This window comes from Polyodon spathula, chromosome 14, assembly GCF_017654505.1.
Source record: "Polyodon spathula isolate WHYD16114869_AA chromosome 14, ASM1765450v1, whole genome shotgun sequence".
NCBI classification, from domain to species: Eukaryota; Metazoa; Chordata; class Actinopteri; order Acipenseriformes; family Polyodontidae; genus Polyodon; species Polyodon spathula.
This window is the reverse complement of record NC_054547.1, coordinates 15992593-16011358: the sequence shown is the minus strand read 5'-3', so window position 1 is coordinate 16011358 and position 18766 is coordinate 15992593. Positions and strand designations below refer to the sequence as shown.

General features: G+C 41.2%; 1 protein-coding gene across 10 annotated transcripts in view; it reads right to left on the bottom strand.

The window, feature by feature from the left end:
* LOC121327010 (leucine-rich repeat-containing protein 7-like) overlaps positions 1 to 18766 on the bottom strand; it is a 185193-nt gene that overhangs the window by 53543 nt on the left and 112884 nt on the right. For 8 of the 10 annotated variants that reach the window (XM_041270756.1, XM_041270759.1, XM_041270757.1 and 5 more), the window contains exons 8-11: positions 6347 to 6421; positions 5171 to 5315; positions 4461 to 4533; positions 928 to 945 (exon numbers count right to left, since the gene is read on the bottom strand). In XM_041270756.1, the coding sequence (XP_041126690.1) occupies positions 928 to 945; positions 4461 to 4533; positions 5171 to 5315; positions 6347 to 6421 (311 nt within the window). The remainder of the gene's footprint in view (positions 1 to 927; positions 946 to 4460; positions 4534 to 5170; positions 5316 to 6346; positions 6422 to 18766) is intronic. The other 2 variants (XM_041270762.1, XM_041270754.1) reach the window with 1 other exon arrangement.

Sequence of the window (18766 nt, the reverse complement as noted above, 5' to 3'; positions counted from 1 at the left end):
GCTCCTCCTTATAGCTAAGTTATTATTTTGATTGTTTTATTCCCCTCAGAAACTTTGCCTTTGATTGTGTGGCTTTGATAGCAAATATGTGCACTTATAGGATTTTACTGTAAACCCTCTTATTCTTGTGACATTCATTCTGAGACTTGACCACAGTGCTTTAGACCGCTAGGCCAGGCTGTCGTCTCAAATTTCTGTTTTATTTTCAATATTAGCCTGAGTCACAAATGTTGATCTTGTTTCTCTATAGCCCCAAACATTCCCCAGTTCATCTCAATCCCTACAAGTATGCCCTGTTTCAGAAAGATCCATCTTAATTTACTATGTTTTGATCCTTCAAAGAGGAGAAGAAGAAGATTGTTTTCCATTTTTCAACTGCCTGTATCTCCTGATATATCAACAGATATTACATTATTGTTTTATGTGTGATCTATTAGAGTGCTTGGAGCTGTCCAAAAAAAAACCCAAAACAATTTTAAATGCAGCTGAAACAACTTGGATAGTTGTGGCAATACCATCAATTTACAATGATGTTTGATCAGAATAGGAGGTCACTGCGGACTTTTCTTTATTCTAACTTGCCCGGAGTAACTACCATGACTCCCAATTAACATCGACCTTCAAAATGTACAGCTTCTAAATTTTGAGTTCAAAACAGAGTCAAAGCTGATAAAAGGGATTTGCAGGATTATAAAAGGACATCTTGGATAAACTGTAAAGCTTCCTACATGGTATTAATTTTTTATGTTTATCTGGTGTGGTAAATTCATTTTCAGTTTATCTTACAGGTGGTCACAGCTGTTTCCACATATGGATCCTTTTAAGCATGCACATTTGATTGGAAAATTGGCACACAGGAGTGCAGTTGACCTGATAAATATGCTATGAGCAATGGATACAAAATAAGTTGATTTTCAGTCTACTTACCCTAATTTGGCGCGTCCACTAAGTGCCCCATTTTAGATGCATGTACAATAAACACACAAAACCGACCAATGACAAACCAGGAGAAATATGCACTAAATACAATATCAAGCATGAAGCAGATAATACAAAGGCAATGGGCTGTGCAAAATTGCTTGAAATGAGCAAAGCAGTTTGACGAGAATATGCACAAGCTAATGCTGGCGTTTACTAAAGTTAACATCTACCTATCCATGCGTCAAAGGGAGATTTGTGAGATTTGAGATAAATAAATGAGATTTATTTATTAAACACATTTCAGTCTAAGCATTTGTTTTTAAAGAATCCTGTGCCACCAAATGTTAAGCTATGGTCATATATAACAATGCAACTATGGTTTCTTGATGAGACAGCAGTGTGGAAGGATTGTTGCTGGCATATACTCAAAGAACTACGACCACAATTTAAATTCAGAATGAATCACCATATTTATTGGTAGTAATTCAATTTCATGTTCTGAAAGTCTGTCAATGCCCCAGCTGTAATATTAGGTACTGTATCTATCCTTTAGAGTCGTTTCCCCTCTAGTTAAAGAACTGGTGTTTCTCAAAGTTCTATTTGCAGACTGAGGCATTGTCACAGATTGGCTGATATTTGTACCTCCACAATGTAAAACAACTACATTTTTTTTTCACACATGGTCTCACAGACATTCACTTATCGTCGACAGTTTCCCGACGATCAAATTTTTTGTGCCAAAATGCCACTGGTCATAGGGTTTCAGCACGGGGGATAAGGAACAGGCTCCATGGGGCTTGTTTATATGCCAGATGGCCAGATCATCTATCTGCCTTGTTTTAACAGAACGTCGAGTAGTCTAGACTGCCAGGGAGCATGCAATCTTTCAGCTGAGGTGCCTGAGGCACATTGACTTTACTGAAGAATCCAAGTTCTTGTGTGGATTATAAGGTTGGATGCTGGGAAGTGTGGTGAGCAATGGGAGAGTGATACTTGACAGCCATGTAAAACAGAACAAGTCTGTTTTGGAGGACCATCTGTGATGGACCAGGAAGGAGCATCATTTGTTATAAATTGGCAAATCAGCAATGAACATTTAATCACTGACAGTTCAGGCATATCAGAAGAAAATGTCACTGCAACATGCTTTTGAGAAAGTGAGATAACTTGTGTGTCTTATAACCTGCTGTTATAAGACACACAAGGAACAAGTACTTATGCAGTGGATGTAACACTGTCACGATTCCTTGTGTCTGGCAAACCGCTTCTCCAGTTGTGATGAAAATTATTAACATTATATAGAGAACTAGATTGTAATGAAATGTATATATATTTTTTACCACACGTTTATTTGACAGGGTACACCCCACCCCTGTGTGTATTTTGTATTATTTTGTATTGTATTTGATTAATTTATTACTAATCTGGAGACAGTCACATTCTGCACGAGTTTAGCATGGATGGGGAATTTTAACTGCACCGATGTTGTAAAATAAAACATGTTTCTAAACACCAAGCCACACATTTAAATCATAATACAACAAATAAAATACAAAATTACACAAACTAATACAAAATGCCCACAGTGAAGGGGTGTACCCTGTCACAGTTTGTTAATCAGATTGTCTCTCTGTCTGTACTCCATCTTATTGTAACTCTAATTTTAAATGTATAGCTGCAGCCTGGAAAGTATGTTACTGATGTATTTGTTGTCATAGAATAGAATAAAATGACTATTGTAATGGATGTAGCAGGACAGGGTGTAACGATCACTCTGCACAACTGAGAAGCAGTTGTACTGTCCTCCCTAAGAAGATACTACCGGCCCAATATCTATAACTAATTAAGTCAGCAAGAGTGACAGACAGCAAAAGTAGGGAAGTCAGAGGTGTCAATTTCACAAATAAACGGTTTATTGTTGTGAACTATAACGTAATAAATGAAATATAATGACAATAACTTATTACAGATAACAGTTAGTTAAGTGGAAGGTACAGGTGAGTAAGAAGAGAATTAAAGAAAGAATTAAACAAACATCCAAACAAACTAACACTAAAGCAAAATGAATGCGGTCCAGTGGGCCTCCAATAAACCCACACACACAAACACCACACCAATTAACAACTAACACACGGACAGGCAAAAGAGACGAAGGTGAATGAATAATTATACGGGGAAAACAATTACAAAGACAGTCTTGATGGCAATGGATGATAAATGAAATTTAGGCCTAACAAGTCCAGTGAAGCAATGCACATGTAATCCAAAGTAACAAAAGAACAAAACCAAAACTACAGGATCCAAAGTATCAAAGTAAAGTAGAAAAAACCAGCAAACAGAAAAGGAATAATCTCAACAAATAATGAAGTCCCGAATAGAGTCCTGTACTGATGATGGTGGATGAAGGTTGATGAAAAAATAGCAATCGTAGAAAATAGTGAGTCTGTTGAGTAGTACTGGGTTTAGTGGTGAACAGCCGTTTGGAAAATATCAGGAGAATCAGGAACAAAATGGAGACTGAACACACTACCAAAAAACAAACCCTGAACAGACCTTGGACAGCAACTAAACTTAAACAAGTAACAGTGTAAACAAAAAAGAAAGGTTTAGACAAAGTACAAGATTATGAAAAGAGAAAATGGATGCACCAGTATTTATCTAAAATAGTTAAAGGTACACTGTTAATTAAGTAATATGCTATTTGTTTGTAAATGGATTCCTGAAGAGAAAAATGGAGTCTCCTCCTGGCCTAGCCAACCAGCTTTAATACCAGAGCTGGCTTCCAAGAAGCTCTGAGATTGGAGGAGTGGATACCCGAATGAGCCAATGGGGGGAGAGGATGAACAGAGGGTGATAGCAAGGAATAAGGGGAATTTGAGTTTTAACCTGGCCAGGCTACTGACCCTAATTAAAGGAACAGGTGGGTGAAACTTACACCCACTTCATGGAGCAAGTGAATTGCTACAAGGGGGCCTGCGATCCCAAAAGTGTCTGCTGTATGGCAGAGATGGGGATAAAAAGCCTCCCTGCCAAGCTAACTGTTTAATTTAATTTATTGTTAATTCTCCCCTGCACCTGGGAACAATTGTGAATTAGAACCGGGTGCAGGGTATTTAAGGAGTGCAGTCAGTCCGCTCGGGACTGCTGAGTAGAAGGAGGCAGAAGGTGTGCTCTGCTTCCAAGCAGTCAATATAAAAAGTGCTGTGTTAAAACTGTTTGTTTTGTTTTTATGCCAGTTAAACTGCTTAGCCGTTCTGCAAGCTAGTCAGGGACCTGCATAACTGTTGAGTAAGAGCTCCGAAGGAGATAGGTGTTTGTTTTCATTGTTTTATTTTTATTTTTGCCTATTAAGATTAGTGCGCAAGCACTTTAAAAATTCCTGTGGCCTGGGTCTACTTTTAAAGGGGCAAACGAACAACTGTGAGTGTCGGACGATTACACTATCTATAAGTGTAGTGACTGAACTATTCTGAACCTAAATTGCGACCTTTAGTTTTACTGAGTATATTTGCGCATTTCATTTGCTTTGGCGTACTCACCTTCCTATTGTGTTAGGCAGAACGGTCAGCTGGTTGTCATCCACTTTTAGAGTTGTCAGCTTTTTTAACATTCCTGTGAAGACCGACAGGGAGACATCAGTAACTGTCATCATCCAGAATAAACTTTAAGGGTTCCAGCTTGTGGAACCATTTCAAAAGATGAATGTTCGCTTAAGGCATGTAAAAATCTATTTGGAATTTATAGCGACAATTAAAAACACCCCAGAGTGATACATATTTCTCAAGGGCATAACAGCTGTGACATCTGTAAGAAAACTACGCAAAAAATATTTGCATTTTTGTGTTTATGACTGAATTTGTATTTTTTATAATAGAGTTAATATTAATAAAGACAAGTTTAGATGCAGTAACCCAGGAAAAAGGTGACAAACCTTTACTGTTAGAGTTCAAGTGCCTTATTGTGCAACAAGACTCATCAAAGCAGTAAAGATCCATAGTACCAGCTTTCTCAAAATATTAACGGTGAGTACAATTTAATGAGGTGTCAAAACCCTTCTTAAAAATACGTTTTCCCAAGTTCATTCATATTACTGAGTTTCAGTACTTGGTTTAGATATGGCTGATGCTGCAATGACTATTAGTTTCTCCCTGCAATTTCACAATCTTTTCTCTGTGATATAGAGACAACAGAAGGTGAAGGAAAGCAGGTAAAGCATGCATGAGTCCCCATGAAGACAACATCAACTTACCTATAGAGTCTGGCAGCTGCTGCAACATATTGGATGACAGGAGGAGGTCCTCTAGAGCCTCGCAACCAGAAATCTCACTGTCAATGGTTTCTACCCTGTTCTTGGACATGTCCAAATACGTCAACTGCTTTAACTTCCCTATAGACTTCAGCAACAGGGAACAAAACACAACAATAAAACAACACGTATTTGGGACCTTGTGTGAAGTTGCAAATCCTATTCTGTACTAATCTGTAAAGAGTCATTTTTTTACTGCAGTCGGTAGCTGCACGTTAATTTCATATTTAATACTCAAGAGATAATGTATGCGTGTTTAGATTTTATTACAAATACAATTAAAATAACAACTCAGTATATGTATATCTGCTGATACACGATGTTGCAGATTACGATAGGCTGGTCTATATAAAACAGCAATCTTTTAGGATCATTCAAAATATATTGGTATCACTAATTCATTCGTTCAGTTGAAAGTAGATAACAGCAAGATAAATTAACTGTGTTGATATACAAAATGTTACACCTGAAGGTGAAACAAAACACTAACATTCACTTTTATCAAAAAGGAATTACAAACAGGGACATAATTATAATCCCCTACTCCCTTTTTTAGTCAGTTTTCTATATTTTATTTCTACAATGCGAGTACAGAGCTGTCATTAAAGGGTATATAAGGACCTTTTTTTTATTTTAGCAACACATAGGAACATGTAACACAATAAAATAAAAAGGTCCTTATATACCCTTGAAACGCCTATAGCTCTGGCCAACATCTCAAAATCACAGTTGGTTAGCTCTTAGTCCCACCATTCCTGTGAAATTAAAAATGGTATCTTCAAATGTCATGTTATTTATGTGTTCCCCCTTCCCTTGCCTTTTTATGACATTTGCAATTCTCTTAAGTGGTTCTTGGTTATGTATCCATTTTTTAGTTATTATCATTTTCCTCTTAATATCTGTATTCACCTGAATGTGAGCTTGTCTGCCAAATTATGCATAATTATGCATATTCGACAAAATGGCATTTGAACTTGGCCTCTGTGGCTCTAGTGTGGTTCAAAGCCATCAGAACAATAAAATTACACTGGAGCAAATAAATAGCAACTTCTTTAATTACTGGTACAAATGACAGAAGAAAAGCTGTTTGTTTGCACTGGTAATGTGGGTAATACCTACCCCTGGTAGTGTCTGCAATCCATTGTTATCCATCCACAGCTCCTTCAGGTTTTGTATTTGCTCCAGGACTTCCGGCTGAAACATCAAACACATATCCTAAACTTGAGAACATACCGTCAGGGTTAGACAAAAATAAATAAATAAATAAATAGATAAATAAATAAAAACAACAGAGACATCCACCATTACATTGGCACTAGAATGTACTATGAGCTTTTACTGACAGTGATTTTAGGTGATTATTGAGGTTACGTAAAATAATTAATTTAGTTTCTATAATTTCTTACCTGTTAAATATCCCAATATGTGTCTTGCATCATTCTCTATGGCTGTTTTTGATACAAATTACACCTGAAAACCCCACATGCTGATTTTTGGGAAGAATAAATATAGAAACTACAGAAAGTCAAGTACAGGGTGCCCTGCTCCTGTGTGCAGTTGACGTTATATGTTGTATGTGGCGTGTTAATGTTGCTTGTTATATGTATTATTGTAGTGGTGCACAGAGTATGGGTTATGTAACACAGGTGATGCCAAGTGTATAATTGTATTTAGGCCCTGGGATTGCACAATCACTCCACGTGCAGATTAAAGAGGGTATTAGTATGGACGCATGTGGAGCACAATTAGTTCACGTGTGGATGTACCGAGATTCCAATTGAATGACTGATTAGCAATCGCTCTCGGTACAGCTGCACAAAAAGAGTCAGTTTCACTCACTCAGTTGAGCGTTCATAAGTGGAGAAAGACAGAGCGAGAGAGGAGAGAAAGTCAAAGGAATAACAATTGCTACTGTTGCTAACCCACCTCAGCACGGTACTTGTTTGGATGACTGTTTTTATTTGTCTAGTTACTTTGGCCAATGCGTCATTTTGTTTTGTGAGTCTTTTGTTTTGTGTTTAAACCTTTTATTTTGCAACAGCGCATTTTCACTCACCACTCTGTGTGTATCTTCCTGGCCTGACATCACCCCTACCGCCATCATTGTCACAGGTGGGAAAGCATATTGGCAATGCGCTATGCATTCAAGCCCATCAGGTATCCATATGTAGCCATTTCCTCACTTCTTGTATTGTCGTTCTCTATCATGAGTGTCATGTGTTGTTAATAAACTTTTTTTTTTTATTTAAAAAAAAAAAACACCTTTCCCTAATAAATCACTTAAGCTGCAGTGACACTCTTGTATTCTATATGTCACAAAACAGTTTTATTGTTTACAGTTGGGTGTACATTATTCATTAAATTTATCCTGCTGGTGCTTTCACCCAGCAGTGGCTTATCAACTCCCTTATGAACATCTCAGAATACAGAATACAGTGGTGGCAGTATTAAGAGACATCATTACCAACTGTGACGACAACATAAATAATTTCAAACCGTCCTGAACTGTTTGCTTGTAATGGGTGATTAAAGAAATCATTTAAAGCTGCTGTATTGCTATTAGAGCACTCTCCCTTCGTATGGCTGCTGCCTTCTGTGTACAACACATTGTTGCAATTTAAATGGATCATTTTATCTACATGTCCTCAAGTTGTTTATTAAACTAGGTTCCTGCTCCAAGACAATTTTACTGGCTTCCTCTCAGGCTGAGAACACCTTCACTTTTCCATCTGAGAGGTAGATGTACTAAAATGCTCTGCCTGTTGCAATACTTGCAAACAACTCTGAAATCTAGGATGAAATGTACTTAAACAAGTGCAATGCTGTTAAGCAACTTTTTAAGGAATGCTTTGTGGCAGCAGTTTTTCTTTGTGGTTCAGCCTTCAATGAATATGTAACTATGGGCATTCCTGCATACATTTGCTAAAATGGGGTGGAGAGTGCAAATGAGGGTTCTCAGACATAATAATGAGATGTACTAAAACTTCTGGCAATTGCATACATTTGTTAAGAACTTCTGAAAGCAGGTTTTAAACAGTAATTAAAGGCTGTATGAAAAACACTATCCCCTAGCCATGGCTGTTGTTATTGCAACAAAAAGGAGACATTGTCTTCAGCAAGAACAAGTGATTTGTAGGATGAGAAGAGAAAGGGTATTTCGTGACCACATTGCCTTCTTTGATTAAAATGAAACCAAATTAGGCACAGGTACAGGCTCGGCAGCCACATAATTCTTGAGCTGCTGTCGACCTGGAACATGTCAGACGACCTGGAACATGTCAGCCAGAGAAGCCACGCTATCCCTGCAGCGGTCAAACTAGTGTCCACTCTGTATTATCTTGACTCTGGGTCCTTTCAGGGGACTGTGGCAGCTGTTGTTGGCATGTCCCATTACGTTTTTCCTAGTTCGTTGCCAATTGTGTTCAATGCATTTTTTAGGCAAACACCCAAATACCAATTTTTTTTCCTTAAAAGCAGGGTGTACTTACAAGCCTTAAAAACATTTTTATGACATTTCTGGTTTCCCCAATGTGTTGGGAGCAATAGACTGTACACATGTGCCACTAATCCCTCCAGCTCTTTCTGAGCATCTATGTAGGAATAGGAAACACACCTATTCTATTAATGTGCAGGTGGTTTGTAATTGTACACAATTTAGTACTGCACCACTGATTAACTTAAATAAAAACTGACCGTATACATTTACCTACTCATGATAAATAATACAAATTAGCAGAAGAAAAGCCCTGCACATAATTAGTTGGGCAGGGCAAAGCCCTGCTTGTAAATAAATGTATTGGGAAATGTATTGTGGAGGGTATGAAACACAGGTGATTTACTACTTCTAAATACGCTATTGTTGTTTCGTTTAAATGTGTTCTGGCAGAGGCGGGGTAGAAGCTCGTCTTTGCCAGACAGCTTGTGCAAATGCATGGTCGGCACTCTGGGATTACTGACAATTGTAAGTCGCCCTCCTGCAAGTATCATTTGTCAGTTTGGCACCATGATCTATTTTGTGTTTATTAAAAATAATAATACTTTTCAAAAACTCTGAAATCATTTATTTTCAATTTTAAAAAATACTGATAAAGAGCCGTCCACTAGGATTCTGGTACAGAGGAAAAATGCTGAAAATTCAACAATGGAACAACTCAGAACCATCTAGAATGACAATGAACCTCATTCAGTGTCTGTATCATGGTTGCTTCTTTGAAGTATGGGGGATGTTAGTGCTTCTAGTTTTGACTGCTGGTCCTGCATCTCAAGGAAAGAAGGAAACCGCCACCCTCTGAAAGAGGAACTGATGTGACGAGGCCAGGTCAGCAGGGTGGAACATATAAAAGCCAGGTGGACACTGAAGTTGCAACTCAAATTGAGCTGACAACAGCCAGGTTAATTTCTTTGGGGTGTAAGAGTTAGAAAGAAGGGATCAGTAGGAGAGGCAATGCCCCATGATCCCTTCCTCAAATCTCAGCTTATCCTTTCAATAAAAGTATGGGGGAAATTAAACAGTAAAAATACTACTCTACTAGTAATAACAATAATGTGACATTTGAAGTTGCACATATGAGCCGACATCTAAATGGTGATTATCTACTGAACCTCTGAGGTCTGTTGGCAAACACAGCCCATACAAGTATCTTAATTAAAAGCAGGTGTGATGTGGGTCACTGTGGCTTGAAATGCTGTACCTTTATTGATGTATTTTAAATGAAAGAAAGGACATTATCTAATAACAGATTAACCTAATAGCAGAATGTGACAGGATGACAGAGGGCTGAGGCTCAGAGACAATGAAAAGGCAAAAATAAAGTTCTTTATTAAACAAAAAAATCAAATAAACAGGCACAAGGGCCAATAGAAAGAGGTTCAAACACAAATAATCAAAGTGAACTTATTTAAACAAGACACTCCTTTCTTCCAAACAAAAAAAAAAACCTCTCCAACACAAAGCAAACTCCCAAACAGAAAACACACACCTCCAGCCAGGGCCTCTCCCCTGGCTTTTATCCCCTGTGGCTGGAGCCCAATTAATCAATAATTACTATTCATTCAGTTAGAGCTCCAGCCATAGTCTCACATGTTTTCCTGGCAGGGAGGAATTTAACCCCCTCCCTGCCAGTTCCAAACACATTCATTTAGACGGGGCAGTTCCCCGTCACATATACCCCCCCCCCCCCCCTTGTGCCAAGCACACATGCCCCAACAGCCACCTCCCCCCTCAAGTCCCAAAGTTCTTTGTCTGGTCCTCGAATGGGGAGACATCCGTGGTCCATGGGGGCGGCCAAAGTGGAATATCTTGTTCCCCATCTGGCGTCCTCCCAGAGGGACTGAACCCTCGTGACCGGGAACGGCGGCCCGGCTCCCTCTGTTGATGGAGGTGGGAACGGCGGTGGAGGTGACACCAGCAGGCACTCCTCCCCTGGTGGAGGTGGGAGCGACGGGCAGTCCTCCCGCGACGATGACGGCGGGACCAGCAGGTACACCTCCTCTGCTGGTGGCGGTGGGAACAGCCTGTATTCTTTCCCTGCAGGTCCCTTCAGCCCTGGGCCTGTGGGCTTCCCCTTTTTGGGCCGTGGACGTGCCGAGTCCTCCCGCTCGGGCCGTGGACTCCTCTCTGGGCTCTGGGAGCGGCGGCTCCTCCTCTCTGGGCTCTGGGAGCGGCGGCTCCCCCTCTGTGGGCGACGGCAGCGGCTCCCCCTCTGTGGGCGACGGCAGCGGCTCCACCCCCTTTTCTTTAAGGTGGGGGATCTCCCCCATGTCTATCGCCAGGTATGCCAGGACTATGATGAATATTTCCTGGAGGGACCCCGGGTGATGCCATCTGTCTCACTCCTCCCACCTCTCCCCATCTTGATGCCAGCGTGTTGATGGCGACGGGAAGGTCGTGGAAGAGGTCCGCTCTGGGGTGCACCAACCACTCCCAGATCTCCCGTGATGGTGGTGAAGGCGGTGTTGGTGGGGTGGCTGCTAAGGACGGGGTTGGTAGCTGCTCCTGGTCTGGGTTGTGGGGGCATCCTGCCCAGCTGTGGCCATCCTGCTCACAGCGCCCACACCAGTCAGCTAGTGGCCCATCCGGACAGGACCTCCACCCCAGAAAATACTGCTCTGAGCCTCTAGGTGGCGCTATCCCATTCTGACACCAAGTGTGACAGGATGACAGAGGGCTGAGGCTCAGAGACAATGTAAAGGCAAAAATAAAGTTATTTATTAAACAAAATAATCAAATAAACAGGCACAAGGGCCAACAGAAAGAGGTTCAAACACAAATAATCAAAGTGAACTTACAAAATAAATGGTCAGGTTCCAAGTCTTTAAACAAGACACTCCTTTCTTCCAAACAAAAAAAACTCTCCAACACAAAACAAACTCCCAAACAGAAAACATACATACACCTCCAGCCAGGGCCTCTCCCCTGACATTTATCCCCTGTGGCTGGAGCCCAATTAATCAATAATTACTAATCATTCAATTAGAGCTCCAGCCACATTCTCACATGTTTCCTGGCAGGGAGGAATTTAACCCCCTCCCTGCCAGTTTCAAACACATTCATATAGATGGGGCAGTTCCCTGTCACACAGAGTAATAATCAATTCTTCCCCTTTGAATTTTTAATTGGTAAGGCACTTGGAACAGAGTGAGCACGCATGCAAAAACGCATGTGCATGAGTGTGCATTTTTGCGCATTTAATATGCCAGAAAATATGTTTACATGGAGAGAGCATTTTTCATTCAAAATTCACACTCATATTTCATTCAAAATATGAGGCTATGAAACACATCTGTATCAGCAGTTATCCTTACAAGTGACAGCGCACAACGATATTTCGTGACAGATTTAGTTTATTTGGCGGGCTCTGCCTAATTCTCAGTCACAAACAGCCTTCAGTGTAGACATAGCCTAAGGCTATAACGGCTCAAACAGATTGAAGAAATAACCGTCCATGGGCGATCGTTAGCACTATAACTCCTCTGCTGCTCACTTCCAGAAATGTTACAGTATCACGAATCATGACTATGTAGCTAGCTAGCTACTAGATAGCTGTCAGCAGCCCTGATTAACTCTGTTTAACTAGCTAAGTCAGCCAGTCACCTAACAAAATGAACGGAAGACTGCACACATAAGAGTGAATGAGTTAAAATTTATTAGCTACTCAATGAACAAAATACAAACAACAAAACACATGCACAAAACAGAACACTGCCATACAACCTCTGCTCTGCTCGTTCTCAAGCCAGCCAGCTTCCTGGTAAGGCACCTCTCCATCAGTGCCTTATTAAGCCAAGAGTTGTCATGGAAACTGTCCCATTGGAGCCCATTATAGTTGCTTGTGTGGGTAAGGCCGACCCCTCCCGGTGCCTTACTAGATACATTGCGCTTGCGTGAAATCTCAAGGGAGTTGGAACACTCTCAGCCTAGCCACTGATAGCCTCCAGTCCAGGGCAGCGAATAGCACTAGTTGAGCTGCGGAAGTCTGGCGTTTTGAAAGATGATATTAATTAAGAGCAGTTTCATTGTATTTGTTTAGGAAAAAAAAATAACTGGACATATTAATGGTAAGGCCGTGCCTAACCTGCCTATAGTGACGAGCCACCATGGGTCTTAACCACTTTAACAGCATGATGTACACACGTGCGTCAAATGAAAACCCACTTACAGTACCATGCTGTATGTGCATACGTCAAGTTTCCCATTCTATTCTATGAGTGGTTTCTCAGTCTAGCGTTTCAGGTTTCATTCTCTAAGGCAGTGCAATGAATGTCGGGGGAGGGTCAGGTGACATTTTTTTCCAATTGCTTATCGTGTAGAGATTCCAATCTACCTGTGGGTGTTTAGAAGATTGAGATATATTGTGGTATATATATATATATATATAGATATATAGGGTTTTAAATTATTATTTTGGTTTGTTTTATGATTAGTTTTACTTGTTTAGTTGCAGTTTATATAGTTTTTAGCAAAAGCTAAACATGGCAACGTACGTGGAGAGTGACAACGGGAGTGATGAAGATTTCGAAGTTGGTTCGGAGGATTTTGATATATAAGCAACAGTGATGCTGACTTATCACTGAGCGATGATAATGAAGAGGATGTGGAGCCAAGAACAGCAGGGGATTGGGTGTTTATTACTGATCCCTACCATGATGCCAGTCCTCCATCATTTGATTTGGCACCTGTTTACACAGAAAGTTTGCATTCTCCATTGGAGTGCTTTTTGGCTTTTGTTCCCAAAAAAGCTAATCACTTATCTTTGTGACTGTACAAACAAAAGAACATGCAGCTACTTTACAGGTAAGCTAGGTGCAAACATGAAGCTGTTTGGTTTGAAATGGCAGTGCTGTGACGAAATACTATCAAAATACAGTAATGGGTACAAGGCAATAAAGCAGGCATCTGGTGCAGCCAGATCCATCACAATGCCTGCGCAAAGTAGCCCTGTACATGCATTTGTGACTATCCCTCCAACACAAGGAAAGCAGAGACCGCAAAAAATGTGCAGGGTCTGCTACGAAAATGTAAACAAAAGAAAGGACACAAGAAAAATGTTCACCATTTTCGAAGGCAAGCTGGGTTCTGTTCTGTTCAATAAATGGCACAGAGCAAGTCAATAATGGCACACGTTTTGATTGATTTTTATTTGATAATTACCGTTTACTGATTGGTATTGTTATTAGCAGCGTTTTTGTTTTCACTGTTCAAACAAAAAATAAAAAAATAAAATAAAAATAAAATCTTTTTATCTCTGCATTTAACATGGGTATGTAGTAAAGGGTTAATAAAAAACCAGTTTAGGTCATTTATTTGTGTTTTATTCATCATATGTTAACATTTTACAGCAATTACAGGTTTGTAAAATTAAAATAAAACAATATTATTATTATTTTCAAAATCTGGTAACTGGGAAGGGTTTTCATTTTTACACCTGGAGTTACACCAGAAGGCATGAGTATGTGTGTTTGTGTGCAATGTCAAGTGGGAGTCAGGCTGGAGCATGGTCGAAGGGTTATCAGTTCCAATGTTACTGGCTAAGGAAATGGGTTACTCTGAAGTAGGTCAAAAACCCTGGGAATTCAGATTAAAATGTGAAAGGGCCTGTGGGCCTCATTGCCATGGGCTGAAAGCAGGGTGTACGTACAAGCAAGCTCAACTAACTTACAAACCATCTGTTCAGTTAGCATCTTTAGAGGAAGTTCAGTCAAAATCAAAGAAACAAATGCATATTTTTTTATCATCATTACAGAAATCAGCAGCAATATGTAGTCCATTAGATTATACAATGACAAAACATAAGCAATACATGTGCAATACAAGATGCACAAAGATCTCTCTTACAGTTGCTCTCAAAAGTATTCACCACCCTTGGACTTTTCCACATTTTATTGTGTTACAACATGGAATCAAAATGGATTTAATTTTTTTGCCACTGATCAAGACAAAAATGTCCATATTGTCAAAGTGAAAAATAAAATCTAAAATTATTCTAAATTAATTACAAATATAAAATAGAAAATAATTGATTGCATAAATATTCATCCCCTTTGCTATGACACACCTAAATAAGCTCTGGTGCAACCAATTGTCTTTAGAAGTCACATAATTAGTTGAATGGAGTCCACCTGTGTGCAATTAAGGTGTTTCACATGATTTCAGGTTAAATACACCTGTCTCTGGGAGGTCCCACAGTTGGGACCTCCCATCATGAAGATGAAGGAACATTCAAAGCAAATCCGAAATAAGGTTCTTCAAAAGCAAAATCTCAGGGGGGTGTATTGATCTTGTAGGTGTCTTCTCTCTCGTTGTATGATGTGCATATTCCGCCTCATTCTCCAGAATAGGAGGAGCATGATGAGCTGGCATACGAATCTTACTAATCTTAACGAAGTCAGTAGCCATATGGGCGTGGACCTCGGCCAGAACTGCTTCATGCTGGATTTCAGTTAAAGCTGCAGTGATTTTCTTAATAGTTTGGCTGTGGTCTATTGTGTGTAGGAACGCTTGAGCTTGCTGGTTCTGGTATTTAATCAGATGAGGGGTAAGGGATGAATTACGTGGCTGCCTAAGGTTACAGTATGATTTACATATAAGCAGTAGCTGGTGTTAGTGGCACACTTGACGGGTACCCATTGAACAAATGAACTTGAACAAAGAAGACTACATGGCGACCTAATTCAAGCATTCAAAATTCTAAAAGGTATTGACAGTGTCGACCCAAGGGACTTTTTCAGCCTGAAAAAAGAAACAAGGACCAGGGGTCACAAATGGAGTTTAGACAAAGGGGCATTCAGAACAGAAAATAGGAGGCACTTTTTTACACAGAGAATTGTGAGGGTCTGGAATCAACTCCCCAGTAATATTGTTGAAGCTGACACCCTGGGATCCTTCAAGAAGCTGCCTGATGAGATTTTGGGATCAATAAGCTACTAACAACCAAACGAACAAGATGGGCCGAATGGCCTCCTCTTGTTTGTAAACTTTCTTATGTTCTTATGTTCTTATGATAGGTGACGCCGATCAGATGTCACGCAACAATGAGTCTGGTTTAGTTGCACAATTTGCTCAAATCCCCGTAGTGGGCATACTATCACCCTCAGTGATAGGTTAGCTAAATTCATACGAGCATTACAGGTACATACAACCGTAGCTTTTGTCTGAGTACAACATTCATTACTAAGTATACTGCCATTACCCACCCATCCCACATTATTAAGGGTATAGACATAGTTTCCCTCTGGCATCCCCAACGCTTGTACCCGTCTTAACGTCTGGCGTTGGACAGGTGTCCCGGCTGGGATCATTATTTGGTCTTTAAAGATAACCTGTGCGAAATAGGGAGCCTATTGCTTAACAGATCATTTATATCGTGATTAACGTGTGCCATCATGAGGGTTCCCACTCTATAACACCTTTCTTCATTCTGAGTAATATTTACACCTGACATTATGGCGGTAATTAAATCCCTGAGAGATCTCACTACCAGTTTGACGGCTATCGCATTATGATGCACTCCCGTAGCCGAGTTGATGGAGCTTTGCACATTATACCAGTTTGTCCCATCATTTTGCCGTTTCTGGAATTCGGCATTCACATTGTTCATAGTGGACTGACCACCCCAAACCACCCTGCTGCTTCAGACAGGATTTCCCGTTTACGCCTATGGGGCGTCATCGTGCTGGGGGGGTGCTAGATTGCACGTATCGCGTGAGGGCATCCTTCATTTGATCTAGGAATACCTTAGTTAGAGATGGGAAACCGGAGTAGTTGGTCTGGAACAGTTTCAGCGAGTAATCACAATGCACTGTGACTCGATGCCAGACCACATCCTCGATGAGCCCGAATGGTTCCCCCACTTCTATGAGCCCATGTGGTGAGGGAGTGAAGGTCTGGGGACATGGGGGGCAAAGGGGTATCCGAAGGATCCCCGATTCCATGTTTGGTTTCCTGTGACTGTGGCATTCCGTATGTTACACCAGGTGTGGGCTCTGGCGATTTGGTTGAGGCTTGTTTGATTAGTGGACTCGTACACGTTGTATAAACCATATCCTATAGGGGTCAGTAGGAGTGTACTCGTGTGGGAGAGTATATATGAGCCCTAGGTCTGAGCAATTGCCTCCGTCTCCCTGACATTGAGACTCCCGGTATCTTATGGTATATATGGAATGGTTGGACGGAGAAACATGGGGCAGAGAATTATCATTCCGGAGGGTAGGGACATCATTACAATTTTGGTCGAGGGGATAAGGGCGTCCCATTGCCCTTGGTTTTGTTTTTGGATGCATACACTGGTTGGAGTGGTCATGAGCACCATGTTGCACGAGAGCCATGAGGAGGGCTATCATTTCTGCCTCTTGTGCTGAGCAGCCCCCTCCCAGCTTCTCTTTTAGGATGATGCCATGATCGCCTTCTTCAGACAACCATGTTGCCCACCCGGTGACAAATTCTCCATCGTTCCAGTATCTGGAGCCATCAGTATATATGTGGAGGTCCCCAGGGGACCGTTCCTCCAATACCATACCTTTTTGCTCCTTTCCTGGTTCGCATACATGCGCGTCGCCGGTTTCTGGCATGGTGTCCGACATGGACACCCAGTTGTCTCGGACTACTGTAATGTCCCATTCCAAGAGGAGGGCCCATCGGGCCTTTGTAGCAGGTGCCACTCCTCTCACCTTACCCTGAACCATCATTTGTAATGGGGTGTGATTAGTATGTATGATCAAAGGGGTTCAGTAATGTTAATGGCCCAACATACAGCCCCTAAGTAGGTCTCACAGGTGGGGTACCTGTACTCGGTAGGAGTTTTCTTTCGGCTATAGTATCCCACTGGTCTTAGACGGCCGCCATGTTCTTGGCTTAATACACAATGTATGGTGTGTATTTTTACTGTAATTTGGAGATGAAAATCCCTATCTAGGCTGGGTATGCCGAGTGCAGGGGCCTCACTGATCTTTTGTTTCAGGTCGTTGAACCCCTGCTCCGCTTCCTCAGTCCACTCAATAGCTTCATATTTCTCATGGGTCCTGCTGCTATAGCATAGTCTTCTATGTATTCCCTGACGTAATTAGTGGTACCCAAAAACTGTCTTAACTCAGTAACAGTTCGAGGCTTGGGTATCAAGGTGAGGGCCAGTTTCCTATCTGGGCTCATAGTCTTGCTGTTATAGCTGAGAATATGTCCCAGGTACGTTACCTCTTGTTGTAGGAGCTGAGCCTTCTTTGGGTTGGCCTTGAACCCTTGGTCTTTTAGGAGCAGCAAGGTGGCCCTCAGCAGTTCCTTCAATTCTGTAAGAGAGGTACTACACAACAACAAGTCATCCACATAATGCAAAATAGTGCCATGTGGGTTGTCCTTCAAGGGTCTTAGAGCCTTGGCAAGACATTGGTGAAACACTACTGGGGAGTTATGATACCCCTGTGGCACGCAGGTCCAGGTGTATTGGACCCCTTGCACCGTGAACGCAAACTTCCATTGATCTGCAGGTCTTATGGGTAGGCTCCAGAATCCATTGCTTATGTCGAGGACAGAGAACCAGCTGGTCTCGGACGGTACTTCAGTCAATATAGTGTGGGGGTTGGCTACTATTTGAGCCATCTTGGGCAAGGCTTGGTTCAAGCTTTGGTAGTTAATAGTAAGCCTCCACTTGCCCTCTCCCTTAGAGATGGGCCAAATTGGGCTGTTAGTGGGGGAGTTACACTCGACTACAACCCCTTGCATTAGTAAATCAGTAATAATGCCCTTTACTGCTGACACTGCTTCAGGCTTGACAGAGTACTGCCGTTGTGGAGGATGGGCGTCTCCGTTGTGGAGGATGGGCGCCCACACTTCCGGGTACTGCTCAGTCAAGTCCTGGAGTGTGAGAGGGAAAGATGAGACGTACATTACATCTAACTCTAAAATGTTTTGCTCATGCATTTTAGCATGATACATTTCAACTAATGCGGATCGTGAGCCAATTACAAATTCCACGGGTTCAGTTCTAAATGCTATTTGCGTACTTCCATTGACTCCTTCGATTACTACAAACTCTTTTGTTACCGGGATTG